At 39.9% G+C, this 23,129-nt stretch overlaps 1 protein-coding gene across 1 annotated transcript in view; it reads right to left on the minus strand.

Annotated features, from left to right (window-relative positions):
* Positions 1 to 23,129, minus strand: part of AR (androgen receptor) — a 189,791-nt gene that overhangs the window by 82,509 nt on the left and 84,153 nt on the right. The window contains exon 2 of the mRNA XM_077145595.1: positions 20,201 to 20,352. Within this exon, the coding sequence (XP_077001710.1) occupies positions 20,201 to 20,352 (152 nt within the window). The remainder of the gene's footprint in view (positions 1 to 20,200; positions 20,353 to 23,129) is intronic.

Here is a 23,129-nt window from a genome sequence, read left to right on the forward strand (position 1 = left end):
AAAAAAAGTAAAAACCATAAAGGATCTAACTAAAAATCATGCAGAGGGATTTAAAGACACTTCAAGTAACTAATGAAGGCATGTCTACCTATAAAAGTCCCAATAGCAATCTCATACATTTGTAAGACATGTTAACATTGGTAAAGCCATAAGTATGCATAAGGATAAGAAAAATATCAGCTTTGCCGATGCAAAAGCAAAGGTCCAGAGAACTCCACGGAATTGTCTGGGGTCATAAATACAGCCTCCTTTTGTCTAGTAGTGATTTTACTCTGCCATGATGTATAAAATAGAGTCTTTTCTAAAAAAACTGAATTCTAACTTTTCACAATTTCTCATTTCATTCTATTACCCATTCTCTTTCTTCCAGTGACAGCAAAATTCTATCATGTACAGTTCACATGGGGTATGATTTTCAAATCAACCCTTTAAAACTGTAATCACAGTGTTTCAAAATGGAGCCTTGAGAGTGGCTAGATCCTTACCCAGTCCTTCTTCCCCTGGCCTCTTTCCACTTTTCAATCATTCCCTTGTGTCATTGCAATGTGAAGATACTTAGCAGTGTATGACGTGATAAACTGAATAAGAATGGCAATCTTCCTCATTAGTTGTGAAGGAGGCACTCCAAGCCCTGGAAGATCATTAAGTTTTGATAATTTTCTAAAGAAGAGTGGTATCATTCTGGGGAGTGAAAAGAATCAACAGAGAGAGGAAAATAGTTTTGCAAACTACCCCACCCTGAAATAAACAGCAGTTTGGAATCTTGGTTTCCCTTCAGTCTTGTGAGTTTGGCAAGGCTGCTCTGTGGAATGCTTTCTCAGAGCCCCCTTGGAGCTCCTTGGAAAATGGGTAGACTTGATCAAAGGAGGCCAGAGAACAAAGCTCACCTTGCTGACATTTCATTGTCAGTCCACAACTGCTACTACTGGTCCTGGAAGTTTGTGCATCAAGAGAAAATAAATTTAAAAACCTTGAAACAATTTCACAAGGCTCATGTGTCAGCTACTCAGGAATGCCCATAGGTTCAGAGAAAGAATATTAAAGGCAGAGAAGACAGACCTATTGGTTTTGAGAGCGATAGGACTGAAAAAATCCCATATATTTAAAACCGACAACAAATAAATTCATTCCAATAATATAATCTGTCCTCCTCAAACTGCATACAGCAGCATAGGAAATTACCTTGTTGCTACATGTCAGATCAAAGTCATATCTGCTAGGGATTAAGAAACCAATGAAACAAGGGCTTGTTCTTGGAGAAAGTTTGCTTTTACCATAAACCCTGCAAATTATCTACCCAGGCTTTTAGTAAACTTACAACTAAAATGAAAAGTTGAGCCGTGAGGGCAAGGCACTTTCCTATGGCTTCTTTTGGTGATTATTAGGCTACTACTTACTAACTAGTAAGGGATAATTATCTCTATAAATAAAATTATATATCTATTTCTGTATCATGCAAAACTTGTTGGACATATTGCCATTCAATTTGCAAGTTATCTTTGCTACCAGATAGCAAAGACAACCTAAGATAAACCTCACTTTGAGGAGTCCTGGGAGGTACCTGAACAAAGTAATTATGCATGAAAAGAGCTGAAACTAAGATACGAAAAGAAGGGTTGTGACAGTAGATTGGAGATGTGCCTTATGTATTAATAAGTTGTGTATACAGAAAACAAAATAGTGAAGTGATTCACAAGTAAAGATGCTTCTCCTATAGATAACTATTTGCAAAGAGTTCAGGGATGGTCAGAGGTAAGTATTTATTTATATAAACAACTGTCATAACTATTGTGAACAATGGTGAGAAGACTCCCTTAGAAACTAGAAACTAATACTCATATGAAGCTTTGCAATTATACAGTGTTTTCCCAAACATTGTCACGTTCGGTCTTTTAAACCAGTATATACATTCGTTACCTCCCTTTTACAGATGAAGAAACTGAGGAATAGAGAAGCCAAAGGAATTTCTTAAGGCCCAAAGCTAGCAAGTAGATTTTCTGACTCCAAGTTTCCTTTCCTTCTACCACATCTAAATTGCTTTAAAAATCTCTGAAGCTAATTATTTTAAAAATTGAAAATAAGTGTTGATGAGGATGTGGAAGAGTTGGAACTCTCGTGCATTGCTGGTGGGAATGTAAAATGATGCAGCCCCCCCGTGGAAAACAGTTTGGAAGCTCCTCAAAAAGTTAAACTTAGAATTACCACTTGAGCCAGCAATTCCACTTCTAGATATATACCCCAAATAACTGAAAGCAGGGACTCAAACAGATAATTGTGTACCAACGTTCATGGCCGTATTATTCACAATAGCCAAAGGATGGAAGCAACTCAAATGTCCATTGACAAATGAATGGATCAACAAAATGCAGTTATATATATAAAATGGAATGCTGTTCAGCCATAAAAAGAAATGAAGTTCTGATACATACTGGAACATGGATTAACCTTAAAAATATTATGCTAAGTGAAATAACCCAGACACAAAAGGAAAAATATAAGTTTACTTATATGAAATATTTAGAATGAGAAAATCTGTAGAGACAGAAAGTAGATCAGAGGTTACAGGGGCCATAGGGAAGGACAATTAATGCGTTGCTTAATGGGTACAGTCTCTGTTTTGGATGCTGAAAAAGTTTTGGTAATGGAGAGCGTTGGTCGTAGCAAAACATTGTAAATGTCATTAATGCCATTGAATTGTTTGCCTAAAAATGTTTAAAAACTTGTTATATATGTGTATGTTACTACATTACAATAACTCACAAACCTAAAAAGAAATTAATTAAAATAAGAGGAAAAGCTGCTAGTTGGAAGAAGGCTTATCTGTGGGACCCATTTTCTGTACCTATTCCCTAGTGTGAGGAAGCAAACTGGAGTTATTTTTCTAGGACAGCAAAGGCCTCCTTGAGGCAATACACCAATCAAATTTTCAACCCCTCAAGGAAGGGTTAGGTTCACTTGTTAGTGTTCACAAGAACATATAGCCAAAAAACCACAGCATCATAGAAAGGCTTGCCCACAGAGAGAAATCTTTTTGTTACTCAATTTGTGTATATATTTTTGGTACTTTCCTATGACTCCATAGGAGTGTTGTGGATGGGCTAACAAAGAAGAAGGGTTATCAGGTAAAGACTGAGCCAGGTAGACATGGCTAGAAGAGAGCTAATGCTTAAAGAGAGTTCTTTATTATTTTAAGCTGGCATTCCAGAAATATAATACTATTTTTATTTTCTATACTGGATTTCCTGTTTGTTCTACCTCAGTACTTACTAATGTGCATTTTGATGAATCCATCACTATTATTGGTTACTTATATTCAGGCTTGAGAGAGGGGAGAACAGTGGGTGGTGCCACCAGGAAGCATGTGAGAGAAACTGAGTCCCAAGGAAAATGAAAAACCCTGGAGGACCTAGAATGGAAAATCCTGTCTGACTTTCATAGGGCTCATATCTCCTCAACCCTGTAAGGTTTTATGGTTTATTCTAACAAGCGTGGCCTGTTCTTCTCCATATGCAATTTAGTCACATAGTCTCCACCCTAAGAGGGAAATCTGAGCGTCTGGAAGCTAAATCCCCAATCAGATCAATGAAGTCAGCCAACCATAAATAAAAGCACTTGTTTCCCTCCAGTTCCTTACATGCATCTACCATTATTATGGGTCTGCCCATCATTCAGGGCAGGTACCATTAACCTCTACCTCACATCAGTTATCATAATCCCTTCTGACAATTGATGTGAAGCTACTTGTATGTGCAGAGACTGCAATGCTGCCCTGAGTTCCCCTGCCCGTGCTAATCCCCATATGGTTTTCTGAGGTCCAGAGAAGCTAAGATGAACCTGGCATTCCTTTCAGGTCATGGCCTCTACCAGTCAATCTGAAGCCAACTATTGTTGCCCAGAACTCATATGCCTCTTCCTACTATAAAGTGGTCTCAATGCTTCTGTTGTGCCTACAGACCAAATGCAATTCCAAATCCTGTTAAATGGGTAATGCATGTAATTCTTTCTCCATACCCTTTTCCTCTGCCTCCCTCTTGACCTTCTATTCTTTTATCCTACTAAATACCCAATGCCTTCATTTGACCTTTGGCTCTTCAGAGCTTCTCACTTTGATATTCTATCTAAGCTTTCCTAGTCCAGACAACACTATATGTTCAGAACTTGTCCTAAATCCCTTATCGCTTTCAAAACTTATGAGACAGTGGAGGAATGGATTCCTCCAGAGTCCTGCTGAGGGACATCTTGACAACCTAATTCCCAATAGTATTTCCTGATAATGGTTCAATGTGTCCCAGGAGGCATAACCTTCCAAAACAATTCTACATACGATGGGAATTTATAACACTGTGACAGGTCACGGGTGGCAAGCAAGACACTTTCAGATTCGGCGGCCTTTCATAATTTCTTAAATAAAAACACATAGTTGGCCACTTAGTACACAGGCTCCCACCTCCAGCCCCTGCTTTAGACCCAGTATTTTCACTGGTGGAAATGAATTCCAAAAAATTTAAAAAGAAAAAAAGTAATGTACATAAATGCAACCTAGATAACATGAAAAATAATTTAAATGCCTATCAGTGAAGGCATGCAAAAAAATCAAAGTACAATATTATTAGGGCTCTGATAATAACCAAAATTATGACCAAAATTATGCATGCATTAGGGTATGACCAAAAGGAAATGAACATACATTTTAATCAGTTATTGTGTCAGGGTGATGGGTTTTTTAAAAAGCCATTAGTAGAAAGTGTAAAACTCCAGATAGGTATTGTAATTTCACAGGTTTAAACTTGAAAGGTGAAACAATCAAGAACAATGGACTCCAGAAGACATTTCCAAATGCATTTAAAAGAAAAATCATGGTTTCAGAAATGTGAACCTCCCACTAAGGATCTCAGTGTAATGGGGGAGAAAAGATGAGTACATACATTACTGAAAGAAAAAAGCAGGAAGTGGTAAGAACCACAAGAGGCACCCATGAAGTACTGTGGGTGTGCCGGGGTGGATGATGGTAAGGTGCCTTTTGATGGGGTAGAGGCTTCACAGAGGAGGCAGTTGAGCAGGGCCTTAGAAACTTTAGGATATGGAGATGTGGAGGAAAAGCACTTGAGGCAAAGGGGATAGCTGAGTAAAGGTGAGGATGAGGGAAAGTGTGGGCATGCAGTGGGATAAAGGAATAGTTTAACTATATTGTGGCAGAGCCCCCTGCAGTATTTTGTTAACCTTTATTGGCTAACAAATGCTGATATCTATTTTAGGGATGGAATAAAAATGGAAAATAATCAACCAAGATGGAATAAAATTAGATAATACTGCATCATTTGGGCTTTGATTTAAATCAATTAGTTTCTTCATAATTCTCAGTAACATTGTTTCTTTTGGGCTTTGATTCAAACCAATCAGTATCTCTCGCCCCATTTTGCACTTATCTCTCTTAGGACACTTATCACAACAGTATTTAATTTTTGTTTCCACTTTGATATCTCCTACTAAACTTTCAGATCACTGAGAGAAGGACTGTGTCTTATTCATCACTGAATTCCCAGCATCACATAGAAGTCCTGGCATATATACTTACCTCAATGTGTGCTTGTTGTCACTCCCACTGGACTGGAGGTCATGTTTTATTTATCTCTTTCTCCCCAGCATTCAGCATAGGGTCTGGCATATAATAGATGCTGGATGTTTGTTGAATTGAGATGAATTAGTTCCTTTCCTATTCTCTTAGTCCTCTGTGCCTCAATTTTCTCATTTGTAAAATAAGAGAGTAGTAACAGTATCTACTACCTCACAGGTTGTTGTGAGGATTAAACAAGCACTTAGTGTAGTGCCCAACACAGAGAAATGTTCAGCAAATATTAGCTGCTTCGATTATTATCATCATCATTACTATTTGCTGCTGTTGTTATTCTTAGGGCTTCCAGACCTGCTGAAAGGGACAGGACTCCCAACTGTGCAGCCTTGGTTAGGGTCAGCCCTCGGCATGGAAGAGCTACAATTTTAGGTATCTCTCTCCCCATCCCATCATACTGCCTCTGTTTCATTTATATACTCTGTGCAGTGTGAAAGCTCTGGCTAACCTTAGAGGTCATGCCTGCCAGACCTGAAGCTGCCTGAGAACAGGGCCAGTTCACACTCATCTCTGGGACCCCGTAAGACTTGACACAATACAGGCTTCTAGAATAAGGAATGTGTGAAAGGTACTCACCTCCAATCTTTCTTCCCTCCCATTAGGCTATGTGAATACAAATGCCTCTAGTCTGAAGTTCCCTCCAGCCAGGGAATAGGACCCAGAAAGCTCTGTGCTGCCCAGCTTGCCAAACTGCTCTAGTTGATTACCCTTAGGTCTGTGGTACTTGGGAATGGTCTCATTTGCAAAGGTGGATCACCCAAGTCTGAAAATAATTACTATCAAATTATTCATATGAAGAACAAAATGCGAATTATTCAGGTCACACTAGCATTTGTATAATGACATCACTGGAGCCTTGGAAACATGCCATAATTTTGAATCTGGATTGATTTCTCATTTGTGCATGAGAAGGCAGTGTCAATGATATTTGGTTCATTTGATGCTTACAAGTTTGGCACTATGCTAGGCAATTCGAAGCTGTCTTATATCATGTAATCTAACTCCTCTGGGGGTTATTGTCATTATTCCCATTTTTCAGGTGAGAAAATGAAGGCTCTGGGACAGGAAATCACTTTCCCAAGGTCACGTAGTTAACAAATGATGGACTTAAAAATCAAGCTATCTTTTCCTACATCAATGTAGAGATGTTCCTACGTAGAGAGTATTTTTCTATCTCTGTAGCACTCCTACGTAGAGAGTATTTTTCTATCTCTGTAGGACTCACTGGGTAGGTGAAAAATCAATCAATTTCCTCCCTTATACCATGACATCTCCATGCCCCTTTCTTTTGTCTCCTACATCTATCTCTCCTCCCATGGGATCATAACCTGAACCTAAACTTGGAAGCTAATCCTTCTTGAGTTGTAAAAGAGACAAAGAAAGCTCTGTCCTAGGAAGTTCTTTCCTAGTGGCATGGGCTATAGAGGAATTTCTGGAAAAAGAGTCAGAGACCTTAAACAGGTAATGGAGGCAAAAGAGGCCTCATCAGGAGGTGGGATGTGGGAGGCTTTTAATCGTAAGCAATGCAAATGAAGGACCAATTCTGTCTCTATTCTAAAATTGAGCAGAGTTAAAGAACCTCAAGGAATGAATACCTACTTATGGATGGGCCCCAGGGGCCCTTGGCAAGGTATTAAACTTTACTCCAAGAAGTTTTAAAAATATCTGAAGGTGATCCAGGTATCAGTCAGAGATAAAGCTGTATATACATGCTGGTTTTAGTTCTCTAGTTTTTTTAAAGTTCTCTAGTTTTTTAAAGAGTGTGGGTGGAGAGATGCAAAGCCAATATATGGGAAGCAGAAAGAGTTCCTGTACATTGCCCGAGTTTCATTTTAAACACAATAAAGTTATAGGCCATACCAAGGGATTATATCCTGTTTTTGAAAGAAATGCACCCTCTCAAAAAAACAAAACAAACAAACAAAAAACAGTAACACTTCAATCAAACCACATTCCTCCAAGAGGTCCAAGCACTGGGAATGCAGGAGACAGTATTTTAGATAAAAGACAACCCAATTTGGTTTTAAAAAATATCTACCCAGCCTCAGGAAGAGAAGCCTTAAAAATCTATTTGCACAGGTGCTAGCTCAGGTTTCTATTGAATCTGGCCTCAGCATACATTAAGACACGCCTCTGGGTGGACAAGGGAAACCAATGGCTGAAGAACACGGAGAGTGATTTATGACTTTTGTTAGCTTTTCTCCTGGTCTGTGGCCGGGGATCTGAATTTACCAGGGAGGACAGACCTATCTTGTTGGGGTCAAAGATATATAGAGAGCTCTGACATAAATCCAAAACCTGTCAACCAGGAGAAGCAAAACAAGGATAATACATTTTAGTAGGAATTTTAAAATAAATCCCTGCCAACTGGGCTGGCAAGGGGGGACGAGGAGGAGGCTGACCTTGGCTATATTCTTATGCAAATGATGTTACTCACTAACTGAGTAACCCTAAGGAGAAGTGGCTGGCTGGGAACCCTACACCAGGCCAAGACCTCCTTTATGCCAGGTACTGCCACAGATAGCTCCCATCCTCCCATTCTGCCCATCCAGGGGGCACCATAAGTGCATTTGTGCTAATGTTCAAGGCTTTACTCCAGGAGAAGGCACCAAATCTTACTGTGCAACAGGATCTGTGCTACTGCTCATTTAGTTCTTACAATAGCCCTGTGAGCTATTATTGTCCTCACAGAGGTACAGAAAAAGTTCATATCTATTAAGCCTTGCAGATAAGGACTGAATTCAGTTCTGTCTGTTTCCCAAGGCTGATGCAGAAAAAAGAGAACCACTGGTCAAAGGATACATCTAGAGTATGCATAAAATTTTAGAGATTTAGTGTTAAAATCACCAAGATCATTTAATCTCACCATTTTATTTTCCAGATGGAGATTCTGAGGTGCAGAGAGGGAATGAGACATGTCTAAGGCCACATGGCAAGTCTGTGGCAGAACCAGGGCTATAACTATGGTACTCTTGGCACTGCATCTTATTCCACTACCTAAATCGTACTGTTTCCATTCGGCCTGCTTCCAAAAAGCCCAGAAAGTTGAATAGGATGATAATACATATCTCAATATGGGAGACCAGCACAAAAAGAGCCAACTCAAGGCCTGTCAAAGATCTGCTACATCTCCTGAGGTTCTCCCACAATAGCCTTCAGACTGCCCCAAAGTTCCCCAAAGAGGCCACCTGCTTTCACACCTCCCTGTCTTTGTTCAGGCTTTTCCTTCTTCCTAAAGTTCCCTTAATGCCTTTTTTGTACCATTTAAACTCTTACACATCCTTCAAGACCTAAATCAACCCTTCCCTTTTGCAAAACCTTCACTTACCAAACTTTACAGGTAAAATAACTCATTCCAACATTCTGTCTACACAGGGGTGTGTACTAGAAACCAGAGGATTCTAGTATAGCATTTATCTCATTCTTTTATGTTCAAAATTGTGTGCCATATTCACTCCGGAGACACAAACTCGTTGTATAACTTTGGGTAAGTCATTTATTTAATCCTTCAGTACCTCATTTTAGTTATCTATAAATTGGAGGTAAACCTACATAATGGGTGTTTTTTTGTGAAAATTGAACAAGATAATGTCTCCAAAACATACAACACACTTAGAGTGCTCAATCAACAGTTTTGTTGTTATCACTTATCTTTTCTCCCTATGCCAGTTCGGTGCACACAATAAAGACTGATACTTTGTTGAATAAATGTGGGGAAAATGCTGGCCATCAAACGCCATTTTGGATAATCCTTTAGGTAGAATACCTTCTGATGTATTTATAAATTTTTATCAGAGGCTAGACCAATAGTCTGTAATCTCTAGGCTACAGAACCTCTGAGAAGCCTACAAAAGCTATGAAAGCTCCCTAAAAATATGCATGCATGCACAAACACAGAAACCATGTAAGAGTCTTTACACCAAGAAATGTTTTACAGAGTCTTCCTACCAGAGAAGCTGGTATTACTAATGTCATCCCCATTCCCAACTAAAGGGGAAAACCTGAAGTTACAGAGTATGGTGGAGGCAGAGAGGACTAACACAGACCGAGCACCTTCTAGGAGCCAAGTACTATACTAAACACTTAATATACTACCTCACAAAATTCTTGGGAGTTCCAAGGTAACAATTCTCTGGCTCTACTGATTGATTGGCTGTGAGGCAGAAGAGCCCTCAGACCAGAAACAAGAAAAGGCAGGGAGGACCTCATTTCTGCCATTCATATATGATATAAACCAAAGAAAGTCAATTCTTCTTTTTGGACTTCAGTCTCCTCATCCATAAAATGGCTTGGTCAGATTCCTAGATTTCTAAGTGTTCTTCCTTCAAGATTTAACAGGTCAATATTGAAAGATAATGTGATTCCAAACACTGCAAATCCTTAAGGTCTTTTCATTAAACAATTCGATACTGAATTAATTGTCTAGAAAGTAAAGAAGCCTGTAATCATGAGGCAGTACAAATGTGCTTAACTGACATATGGAACGGTATGCAGCCCAAAGTCTCCAGGGCCCACATCCATGTACCACAGTGAAATAAAATTTCATCTGTGCAATGAGATGTCTTAGGAGAAGAAAGAAGAGCAGATTTTCAAAATCCTGTTAGAATAGAATAAGAACCTGCCTCTGTAATTGTTTAGGCCTGTCCTGGAAGACAGTATTTTCTGGCTTCTGATATCAGAGAGTATGGAAATGGATTTCTTGAGTACCTGCTCCCATGGAAAGCATACTATGGTATAATCTTCTAAGAAGATTCAAAGCCATGGGCCAAAAATCCATAGGTCTACCATTTATATCCGTATGTCTTGTCTCTGAACTCTTCTCTTAGCTTGGTAATGAGGAGGAAAATTCTCACATGCATAGATGTTACATTGGGCTTCTAGTTCTGTGTTTGTTTGACAAGAGTGAATTAAGTGTGCAAGGTTTGGTTTCATCAGAATAAGAACTCTCCCTCTTAAGAATAAATCTTGGTGGAAAAACTAGGGCCCAAATGTCCCTGCCCCTACCTGATGAAGAGTTGCTGGTGAACTACCATCTGTTTTAAGAATTTGGGATTTTCTTAGGAAGACAAACTCCCTGTGATATCAGTGCTATTAAGCAAACCTCAGTTTCTCCCCAGAGTAAAAGTGTTTCTTAATTTCCTTCTCTTATTTCTGATTCTGTTGTTTCTCTTCAGTACTGTCTTTCTTATTTGCCAGGGAGTAGCACTTTCTTTCTGTCCTGAGTCAGTATATCTGTATGTTGGAGGGGCAGCAGTGGTGTAGCCGAGTAATGTTACCTTTGGCTCTAGAAGACCTCGTTCAAATTCTGGCTATTCTATTTACTACCTGTTAATTGCCTGTCAAAGCTTAATTTTATTCATCTAGAATACCAAGAAAATTATCTCTCTTTCTGTTCCAGGTGGTTAGGAAGTTCAAATGGGAAATGGATATAGTGGCAATTGGGCCTCTGAAAACTGTTAAAGATGTCCAGGATTATGATCACTAGATTATAAACTACTTAAAGCAGGCTCTGAATCTTAAGCATGCAAGCCCAATAGCCCATGTGCAGTAAGCACTAGGTAAATGTTTACTGACTGAATGCATGAATAAATTACGAATTGGTCTGTTTCTGTGAGGTGCCCTGTAGGAAATAGGCACTAGGCTAGCCAGGATATGTAATGATTCTATTGGGATGCCTCAACAACTCATCACAGACTGGAAGCAATGAAACTGAAAATTCCAATCCTGGTCTCTTTATAAAGTGTCATTCACTTTCTGATCTCAGTTTCCTTCTCTGCAGATTGGTGGGTACAAAGCTCACCAGCCTCCTTAGAAGACTGAGAACAGATGTCCAGCCATGAAGGCACAAGGAAGGAGAGTGGAAACGTGAATAATAGATTCCAAAAGTATGCACATATGGCTATTATAAATGAAGAGATTATTTTTTGAAATGACAGCTTCTTCCAGAGTTTAGTTATTTATGAGGGACACTGTGTTTCTTATCATAAAACTAGAACCCAGAGAAGTAAGAAATAAATTCTACCTCTGAAGAGAAAGTGGGTCTAACATTTACCCTTGCAATAAGAGCCACCTGCAAAAATGTATCATCCAGGTTTCAACAGTCACCAAGGTTCTTGAGAGAAACTGTAGAAATAGAGGGCTCTGGCTGCAGTATGTGGACATGCATGGAAAAGATGAAAAGGAATTGGGAAATCATAAGGCAAGGTGGAAAAAGGCAATGGATTCAAATGATCTCCCAAGTGACAAAGGGCATTTAAACATTACAGATAATTTATAAAATGTTGCAAGTACTATGGCAACATCTTGTTAATCATTTCTTCATAAAATGCACATGCTATAAATAAGCAGGTATAGGGCACTACAGAAAAGTAATGGCAAATTCTTGGCATGACCCACAAATTGGGCACTGACAGAGACTTGGGTGGGCACCAATTGCAATGAGTTACAGAGCTAAATTATTTATTCTGCAGGCCTGTAGTCTAGTCTTGTTATGGGGAGGCCTAGGCTTAGCTGAAAAATGTTTGGAGACAGTGGGTCATAGGGAATATATGGCAGATCCATAATTCAGTTGGAAACCTGGACTCTACTTTCTATGAGATATGGGGTTTTTACATTACACTTCGTACCAGATAGTCCCCAAAATTCTTCCTCTTTACCATCTGGAGCATATGTAGCATCCAGCAAAACCCGTTCATATATATTTTATAGTTATCCACATAATTACTGCATAAAAGTCTAGAAAATGTTTTCAATTTCTCCTCTAAGTATCACATGGGGACACGATCTACTAGATATCAGGAAAAAAAAAGTATCTTCTAGAATCCCTAGGTTTATTTTTTTTTTTTCTAGTTTGTAAAAAAAAAAAGAAACAAAACTCAGGATGTAGACATTTTGGGGAGCCAAGATGTAAAAACTTTGGTTAGCCAACTTTAAAAAGTCTTTAAATTAGATAATCCAGAAAACTACATAGATATAAGGAGACTGGAAAGAGTAGTATTCACTATGCGGATTTGCAAGCACAGGAGCCATCATCTAAAGTAGGGTCAGCAAACTATATCCTATAAACTCTACTCATCTAGCCTGCTGAGTCTGCCACCTATTCTTGTGTGGCTCAAGAACTGAGAATACTTTTTATATTTTAAAGGACTAAAAAAAAAATAAAAAGAACAATAATATTTAATGGCACATGAAAATTGTATGAAATTCTAATTTTAGTACCCATGAAGTTTTATTGGTGCACAATAACACCCATTAGTTTAGGTATTGTCTGTGGCTGCTTTTCAGGCTACAAAGGCACTTGAGTAGTCACAACAGAGACCATATGTCCCACAAAGCCTAAAATATTTACTATCTAATCCTTAACAGAAAAATGTTTGTCCACGCCTGATCTGGTGCTGATATTTAAGAAAGTTAGTGTCAGATAAGAGATAAGAGGAGCACTGTGAAAAGATCTCCAGGACTCCCACAGTCAGGATCAGTTAACTTCCTAGCTAAAGATATCTATCAAGGCTCTAAGGAATATAGAAGATCCTCCTAGCAGAGTTAACTTGCACCTGGGAATTGTTGCTGTAAGTGTTAGGGAATAAAGAGGACGCAGACAAGCACCAAAAACTCTCCGCAAGACTCCAAACTAAAGGTGACATTCATTTCCATATGAATTGAGGTGGGAAAGAGTGGCTTTAAAAGACAGAAACAGTTCAATGAGGGTTCACTTACACTTCTTCAAACCTGGGGCACAAGAGAGAATTAAAGCCATACTTGTATAAAATTTTCCAAGTATAGTAAATTGGACATATTGTAAACATCACTGCGGATGGTGTAATCCCTTGAGTTCAGAAAGTAAACTACAGTTTCAATTTTATAATGTGTACCAAACAGAGTTCCATGTGTACAAAACAAATGAAGGCACAATCTCCAGTGTTTTACTAGAAAATGTCTGAAAAATAGTAAATTATTGGGCACATAATGCACATGATGAATTCATTAACCCTCTTTGAAACACGATGACGTAGAGATAGGGATTCATACCCTGATTTTCCAGATGAGAAAATGGAAAAGAAAGGAAGTTACTTAACCATGGCCACAAAGCTGAGGGAAGAGAGAATCCCAGAGGCTCAAGTTTTAACCCAGTCCATCCATGGTGGACTTTCTGAGCTGGTTCTATCCCTATCTGAAGTTTGATTTTTAAGATCATAGGATCTTGGATTTACCATATGCTAGCTAGGCAAAATCAAAAGCACATATACATATAAATACACACGCTTTTGGTAAAATAATGGTAATTATGTATGTAATTTGTAAAATTGTCACAAAAAGATTAAATTGAAGGGAGTTTTAAAAACATCCAGTTCCACACGTTCATTTTACAGACAGGAGAAACTGGGCTTTACATAGGGGTAAATTTTTTATCCAAGGCCACAAAGCTAAAACTTCTCTGAGCCTCTAACCTTGTTTATGGACATCACCTTCCTTTAACTTCTTAGCCTTTTAGATAGCATCCAACATGATATCCTCTTCCCCTCCTCACTCATCCCACCAGAACACTGATTCTCCTCATGCCTGTTGCTAATTCACAGACTATCCCCCACCCAACCAAGTAAGTATATACACATACATTGATGAAGTTTCTATCAACAAGACTTTAGTGATTATAGTCCCATGGCCTAGTACCATTGTTTTTTTTAATTTCAAAATATGTGGATCTCTATATTTAAAAAATAGTAATAAAAAATAAAAAAAATAAATTGGGTAGGTTGAAATAGTAGTGGTCAATGAGAGGGAGGGGTAAGGGATATGGGATGTATGAGGTTTTTCTTTTTGCTTCTTTTTCTGGAATGATGGGGATGATCTAAAAATGATCATGGTGATGAATACACAACTATGTGATGATATTGTAAGGCTCTAGTTGTACACCATGTATGGACTGTATGTGTGTGAAGATTTCTCAATAAAAATATTTTTTAAAAAGTGTGTGCACAGGGTGGGCCATGGTGGCTCAGCAGGCAGAGTTCTTGCCTGCCATGCTGGAGACCTGGGTTTGATTCCCGGTGCCTGCCCATCAAAAAAAAAAAAAATGTGGATCTCTACATGTCAATCACCTGCATTCTATCCCCCAGCATTACTGACAATGAGAAAATGTGGGACTCTCTCTTCTACTTCTTCCTCAATAGGAAAACATGGCCAGCTTACAGTCAACTCCGTGTTGAGCCCTGCACCAATGGCAGCATTAAAGCCTCGTGCCTTATGAACTACCAAAGCTAGGAATGTATATCTGTCTGATATGCCAGACTTTTATATCTTGTACTTATGCCCACTCCAGAGTTTGTGAAACCACAAATAAACTGATAATCAACACTCACAATACTCAGTATGAATTAACTGACGATGGTATACAGACAAGGAGGAGAAAGCTTTGTGCTCCCACTTTGTCCAAAACAGGTGCAATTTCAAGTTTCAACAAGGCAGATTCAGAACAACCTTCAGAAAGGCCATTTGGACAATAAAGACTCATCATAAAAATGGAAAAAAACAACCAAATCAATAAATGTTCAGGTAATAAGACAGTCCCCTGCCTTCAAATAGGGAAAATGACAGCAGTAAAAGCAAACCACCTAGCTTTACTGATGGGAAGAGACAAAAACACTAATAATTTTGTTTTTATTTTTTGTATGTGTTCTTTTTAAACTACCTTCGTCACACAAAGGGATTGGGACCAGAAACTGGGGATCATATTGTAAAGAAACCAAAAAGTTCACTGGTTCCCTCTCCATAGGCTTTTAAGGAATCTATTGGTAATTTTTTCATATCTCAAGCAATCAAGAGCATTTGGCTCCATGAGCTCACAGAGGCTCATTTTCTCAAATAACACATTATTCAGTTTCTCTAACTTATGTGACTCTAGGGCCTGGAGCATTTTGAAACTTTGCTAGATTTCTAAGTATTCTGTAAATTAGGTGAACCACCCCTCTCCTCATGTCCTCATTTTTCTGTTCTCAAATAGCCCAGGATCCACATCACAGCAGAGCTCCTCCTGGGCAGCCCTACCAGCTGCATGTCTGTCCGCCTCCCTCCTTCTGCCCTAAGTTCTACAGAAAGCTCCTATGTAGAATGTATATGATAGTACAATCTTCCCTTTTGCGACACGGCTGATCATTTCCCCTGTTTTCCTAAAATAACAATTTGGTGACCCAGATTTGTAAAACCCAAAGGCAGCATCAATTATAATCTAATCTATCGGTCTAACGAATTTGCTTGTTTATTTGCTCACTTGAACTCCCTTCCCATCTGATATGGTTGCTATTACAGTGGTGCCCAGGCTTGCTAACACACCAGCTCTGGATGGGTGCTCTGGAGCATTCTCTACTCTGTAGACACGGCTTGCTAGATGATGTGGCATGGGGGAGAGGCAAGTTCTCCCTGGAGAAGTTGGAGTGATTTGAGCCCCTAGAGATGCTTCCCCCTTCTTTTTCTGATAGTCACTTTTCCTTACTACTCTTAAGAAAGGAGGCTACTACTTTCTGGCACTTTCTAAACTGCCTAGACTTAGCCACTGGGGCAGTAGACCTCAATCTAGCCAGCATGAACAGTAGTAATGGGCCACTTGGGGGTATGGGTGGACCACACAAGATATTTTTCAGTAATTCCAAAAACCTCCTTGTGCTTTGGGAACTGGAAGAAAAAAAAATCAAGCATTATATTTTATGGACATTCCTGCCAGCTGACCAAACAATGAAACAATCATTGTCATTCTGATTGGCTATCAATGGGAGTCCAGTTAAAAGGAACCTTTTTCCCTAAATGCCAAAGAACTCTTCACCATCCCCTGGTGGCTACCAGAGCCTTCTTGGTACGAAGTGTGGCTTACATACCTGCCACATTTAAAACTGTCTTAGGATTTATGCCTTTTGTCATGGTCAGGTTCATGTGTCAACTCGGCCAAGTGGTGGTACCTGTTTGTCTGGTTGGGCAAGTGCTGGCCTGTCTGTTGCAATGAGGACATTTCATAGAATTAAATCATGATCACATCAGCTGCATCCACAGCTGATTCCATTTGTAATCAGCCAAGCGGAGTGTCTTCTGCAATGAGTGATACTAAATCTAATCACTGGAAGCCTTTTAAGGAGGTTTCAGAAGAGACAGGCTCTCTTCCTGCTTCGGCTGGTGCGCCTCTCCTGTGGAGTTCATCCAGACCCTCCATTGGAATCATCAGCTTCACAGCCTGCCCTGCAGATTTTGGACTCTGTGTTCCCACAGTCACATGAGACACTTTCATAAATTTTATATTTGTGAGTGTTCCCTGTTGATTCTGTTTCTCTAGAGAACCCTAACTAATACAACTTGGTACCGGAGAGTGGGGTGCTGCTGCAGTTTGCAAATACCAAACATGTTGAAATGGCTTTTTAAATGGATAAGGGGAAGATTCTGGAAGAGCTGTGAGAAGCTTGATAGAGAATGCCTAGAATGCTTTGAAGAGACTGTTGGTAGAAATGTAAACACTAAAGATACCTCTGACGAGGCTCTAGAGAGAAATGAGGCATGTGTTATTGCAAATTGGAAGGAAGGTGATCCTTGTTTTAAAACGGCAGATAATCTGGCAAAATTGACTAGTGGCTTTGGCTGGAAGGCAGATTTTAAAAGCCATGAACTTGGACATTTAGCAGAAGAGACCTCCAAATTAAATGTGGAAAGTACAGCCTGGTTTCTCGTCACAGCTTATAGGGAAATGCGACAGGAAAGAGATAAGCTGAGAACTGAACTCTTGGGTACAAAGAAACCAGAAGTTGATGTTCTGGAGAATTCTGGGCTTCCTGGAAAGGAGACCCCAGAGAACAGTGCCCCACATGAGGACTTGGCCAAATGTGAAACCAACCAGCCATTTCAGAGAAAGCCAGGATTGTACATGGATTTATCCAGGAAGAATTTGTGGAAACTCCTTATGTCTGATGGGCATGATCCAAGGCTACTGCATAGAAAGCCAATGAGACTGTTGTGGGATCTGTATAAAGAGAACCACTGCCAGTCAGGACTGAGAGAGACAGAGAAGGGACACATTGGAGGAAAAATAACTTCAGAGGCAAAACCATGGAGGCTGAGGTCTGAAGTCAACAAGCCTCAGGCCAGGAGAGTGGACCCACTCAAGCCTGTGGAGAGGGTGAGTGTGCCCCACAGGCAGAGGGTGGGCCTTCTACTTTATTGCAGTGGAAGAGTCATGCTGCCTCAGACCTTGGAGAGGGTGAAGCACATTTCTTGGTGTTTGGGGAGAGCCTGGCTGCCACCACATGGTGGGATTGAGCGTGTGCCCAGAAGATGGAAGAGAGCATGGGTGCAGCCCCAATGCTTGCAGAGGGCAGAGCAGAAAAAAAGGTAGTCTCCCCAATGTCCCCCAAGGTTGCATTTGAAGAGAGGAAGGCCTCTGCATAGGTATTTGGAAAGGGTGGGACTGCTGCTTTCAGAAGCCCCAAAGATAAATGACACTCAGACTTTGAAATCAAATGGATTTTGCCCTGTGGGTTTTCAAAATTGTATGGGTCCAGTGACACCTGTGTTCTTTCCTCCCTATGGAAAAGTGTATGTAAATCCCATGACTGTTCCTCCTTTGTATGTTGGCAGCAAATAACTTGTCTTGCGGTTTTATAGGTCCAGAGACAGAGGATTTTTTTGCCTTAGAACAGACTATGCCTGTAACTAACTTTGATAGGAGTTTGTTCATTTCTAACTTTGTATTTCATATGTATTGCTACTGAAAAGGTTTAAGGATTTGTGATATCATTATGAAATTAATATATTTTGTATATGGGGAAAACACGTCTTTTTTAAGGTCCAGAGGGTGGAATGTGCTGGTTTGAAAGTATGTGTGTCCCCTAGAAAAGCCATGTTTTAATCTAAATCCCATTTCATAAAGGCAGAATAATCCCTATTCAATACTGTATGTTTCAATCTGTAATTAGATAATCTCCCTGGAGATGTAACCCAATCAAGAGTGGTTGTTAAGATGGATTAGGTGATGACATGTCTCCACCCATTTGGGTGGGTTTTGAGAAGTTTCTGGAGTCCTATAAAAGAGGAAACATCTTGGAGAAAGAGGAGATTTAGAGAAAAAGCAGAGCAGAATGACATAGCCATAAGAAGCAGAGTCCACCAGCCAGCCACCTTTGGAGATGAAGAAGGAAAATGTCTCCCGGGGAGCTTCATGAAACAGGAAGCCAGGAGACAAAGCTAGCAGATCACATCGTGTTCACCATGTGCCTTTCCAGATGAGAGAGAAACTCTGACTGTGTTCGCCATGTGCCTTCTCCTTGAGAGAGAAACCCTGAACTTCATTAGCCTTCTTGAACCAAAGTATCTTTCCCTGGACACCTTAGATTGGACATTTCTATAGACTTGTAATTAGGACATTTTCTTGGCCTTAGAACTGTAAACTAACAACTTATTAAATTCCCTTTTTTAAAAGCCATTCCATTTCTGGTATATTGTATTCCAGCAGTTAGCAATGTAGAACACCCTTACATAAGGAAAGGCTCTCTGTTTTGGTTCTGCCTTGGAACTCAACCCTTAAGAGCCAGTGAGAGAAAAGTAGAAATATCTTGGGAGAAAGTACCTCCTCTGTGGAAAGTGGGGCCAGGAGTGGAAACTGCTCTTTAGCAACTGGGTCTGGTCCCAGAGAAAAATCTATCTGACCAGGGGCTGCTCAGCAGTGTTCCTTTGAGAAAGAAGCCCTTAGTGCAGGGAGGAGGGTGAAGAGGATAAAAAGGAGTCCTAAGAACTATCCAGAAAGGGAGGAGGTGCTAATGTATAGAAGAGGTCAGGAAATGGGACTTCTTGCTGTAGAATGAAGGCTGAGCACCTCCAGGGACTGATTAGACATGACTTGTTTACTAAGCTAAATCAGATTAAGAAGTCAGGGCTTGAGCCCACTTAGCTGAATCTAAGATGTTTACTTAGCTTCGTTTTCTGTGTCAATGGACAGACCCCAAAGACAGGCCTCTGGAGGGAAGGTTAAATGTGTTTCTATGCTCTACGTCCTTACCTTCCTAGAAGCTATTAATACAAAGAGGCCCAGAGGAGGCAGCCGCAGGGTGGAGCAGGTACAGAGACTGATCATCTACTGAACAGCAAGAACACTTCCTGTCTAAGGCTGAAGCCAGGAAGCCTTCACTAAGGAACAGTCTCATATTCACCACACAGAACAGGCTGAGGGCTCAGTGGGGTTTCTCCACATCTAACCTCTTTAATAAAGGCAATATTTTTCCCTCCTTATGGAACACGAGCAGAGAGGAAATTAAATCTTCTCAAATCATTAATTTTTCTTTCATTCCTAGGACCCACCAAAGCCCCAAGCACCAGCTGTGACCACCTTCATTGGCTATAATCACCCTGCACTACCCAGGCTGCCAAAGCTGGGGAGCATCAAGTAAAGAAACTTGCTTCTTTAGGCTTTTAGGTTACTCAGAGGCCCCCATTAGTGACCCTTTCCCCCAGATGATAGAACACAGGGTTTTGGGAGATTGGTGTTTTTCTTTGGAAGGTAAAGGAGAAAGGGAAATAGGCAAGTGAGTGTATGAGATCCTTTACCTTCAGCGGCTCTTTTAAAGAAGACTTTGCAGCTTCCACAAGTGAGAGCTCCATAGTGACATCCAGAAGCTTCATCCCCACAAATCAGGCAGGTCTTCTGGGGAGGAAAATAATAGTCGATGGGCAGGACATGGTCCCTGGTACTCTCTAAACTGTAAGAACACAAGAGAAACAGTGCAACACACATCAATAGGTTGCAGAAATAGGAGGGCAGGAATCTGAGGTCATCAAGAGCAAACTGCACGTATAAATTATTATTATTAAATTCTCAAGCTAGTCAGTTTGAAGCTGCATTTTCCTGGGAATTCTCCTAAGGATAATGTTTGCAGGGTTGCTGCAATATGGATACAGCATTTTTAGATTCTGCCAAGGGATTAGGGAAATTCTACGGAGGCATCCAATCTCATAGATGATGTCTACAATAGGGAAAGATAAAGGCATCTAACTTAAGGTGGTGGTCAGGCAGTATTTTGGGAGATATTAAATGGTATGAGCCCAGCTGTATGAATTTACATCATCCAAAGGGAGAACTATGACCAATGACCAAACCAGACTTAAGAAGCAGTTTGATGTGCTTTACTTCACCTTTCTTAGCCTCAATCTTATCTGTAAAACAGGGATGGTATCTCCCATCCCACTGAGCTGCTGCTGTAAATAGCAGCATAAATCAGACAATGGATAAAACACCCTTGAAATAAATACAGAAGTGAGGGATTGTGATTATTATTATCATACCAGTCTTCTTTGGGATTTGTTTATTTTTACCACTTTCCTTAGGAGTCTCTCTAGATCACTCGAGAGTGGTCCAGTTCTAGAACATAAAGTAGCAGTATCTTTTGAGCCTGAGGCCGCTGGTGAGAAATGATGTGCAGTCACGCTGGAACTCTCTTAGGCTACCATCTAAACATTCAGCCACTAGAAAACCTGTGTTGGAATGGAGCTTCAGAGTTCACCTAGTCTAACTGCTTATCTTGAAGCAACTTTGTGTCTGAGTTCTTCCAGGTAGATAGATCTGAAAGAGAGGGGTCAAAAAGTCAATCCTAAAACTTTCAAGGAAGGGCAATCCTCAGTCTCCCATAGTAATTCATTCAAGTATGAACAAATGGAACATGGCTCTAACTGCCGAAAGGTCAACTTTTATCTCTCCTTTGTCCTAATTCTAAGCATTAAACAATACTCAAGTAACCTTCTAGGTTAATTTGCCTCAGATAGATGTGACAATTGATCACATGCTCATCCACAGGAATGCAACTGCTATATTTTATGGGTACTTCTTCCTTACTGAGAAAGAAAGGAAAAGACACTTTAATGGGCATCTATTTGCTGAACTGGGTGATTTCAAACTCTCAAAACAACTCTGTGAAGCAAGTTCATTTTCTCACTATTATCTTCACTGTACAGATGAAAAAAGTGAGGCTCAGAGAGGAGCCCAAGCCCGGCTGACTTCAAGTCCAACATAGTTTCTACAACCTTATTATCTTCCCATTACTGACCTTACTATTTACCCATGGCTCTTTGGTTATTATGCTCAGCACAGCCATCAGAATCCAAGAAGCATGAAAGATTATCCTCCTCTCAAACCCCAAGTGAGCAGCCCTGGGAGGGCAATAGTGAAGAAAGCTTTCACTTAGGCTACACTTGACAAGCACTTTATCTCCAAGACACAAATATTCAAGTCCCTTTATTCGAGTCCCAAGTACAACAGACAGTATTCCAAAAAGTTCTGCTGACATGCTAACCCAGTGGCTGACTATGGTGGTCGACTCTCCCTACAATCCTTCTCTTTCTTACCCTAACTGAAAGCCAACAAGAGCCTATCCACCAAACCGAGACTAGCAGGGCCATAGATTCCACAGGAAAGCTAATTTCTTCTATACAAGGGGTCAAATGCTAATATCATTCCCTTGGCTAAAAATGTAATCCACTTAACTAAAAATTGTGCCCCTAACCCCAGTCCTGAAATAAGGCAAAGTAAGAAGCAGGCATTTTGCATGTGCTTTCTCTTCCTCCCCACTTCTTTGACTTGCATAACTAATAAAAACAGTTCAAATAAAACCAGAACATATATTTAGGCCCACTATGTGATAGGCCATTTCATATACACCATCTCATTTAATCTTCCCAGCAACTCTACCAGGTAGGTCTGTATCATCCCCACATAGCAGAAGAAGAAATCAAGGTTCAGAAAAATTAGAGAAACTTGTCCAAGATCACATAAACAGTGAGTTAAGTAGCAGTGCCAGGATTCAATCCCAGGTAAGTTTGAGTCCAAAGTGTGGATTCTTAACCACTAACTAGTTATGTTATGAGATTGAAGGTGGAGAGTATATAGATTGGTTCAACTCAACACCTAGCACCTCACCCTATGCACCAAGCACAGAGTCCTGGGGATATAGTGGTGATGAAAATTTTGTCTTTGCCCCCAAGCAACTTACCATCTAGTAGAAAAGAAAGACAGGAAGCAAAGAACTGTAAAACAACACAGTAAATGATATTACAAAATGGAGTGCAGGCTGCTACAGATATGGAAGCACATCAAGGACAGGAACATTTTTAAAGGCACAAAGATATTTGTGGGTAAATGAGATGATGGTGAGAACAAATGTAATTATTATTATATGGTTACAAAATGAATATTAAACAAGCTGGAAACTTGCAAAAAGTAAATCAGAGGTCCCCTTGGGAAGAGTCAAAGAAAAAATATTTTCCTCCATATTAAATTTTAAAATAAAATTCAAATTGTTTAAAGGAATTTAATTAATCTAATTTATATTCAATGCTTTAAGACAGAAGAAAGTCATTGAGATTTTGTTTATTAAATATAAACTTAATAAAGTACATCTTGCACAAAAATAACTATAAAGGAGGAAGAAGAGGAGAAGATCTTGACTTTTTCTAAATACAACCCACTTTGCCTAAAGGCCCAAGA

Source organism: Tamandua tetradactyla, chromosome X, assembly GCF_023851605.1.
Source record: "Tamandua tetradactyla isolate mTamTet1 chromosome X, mTamTet1.pri, whole genome shotgun sequence".
Taxonomy (NCBI): Eukaryota; Metazoa; Chordata; class Mammalia; order Pilosa; family Myrmecophagidae; genus Tamandua; species Tamandua tetradactyla.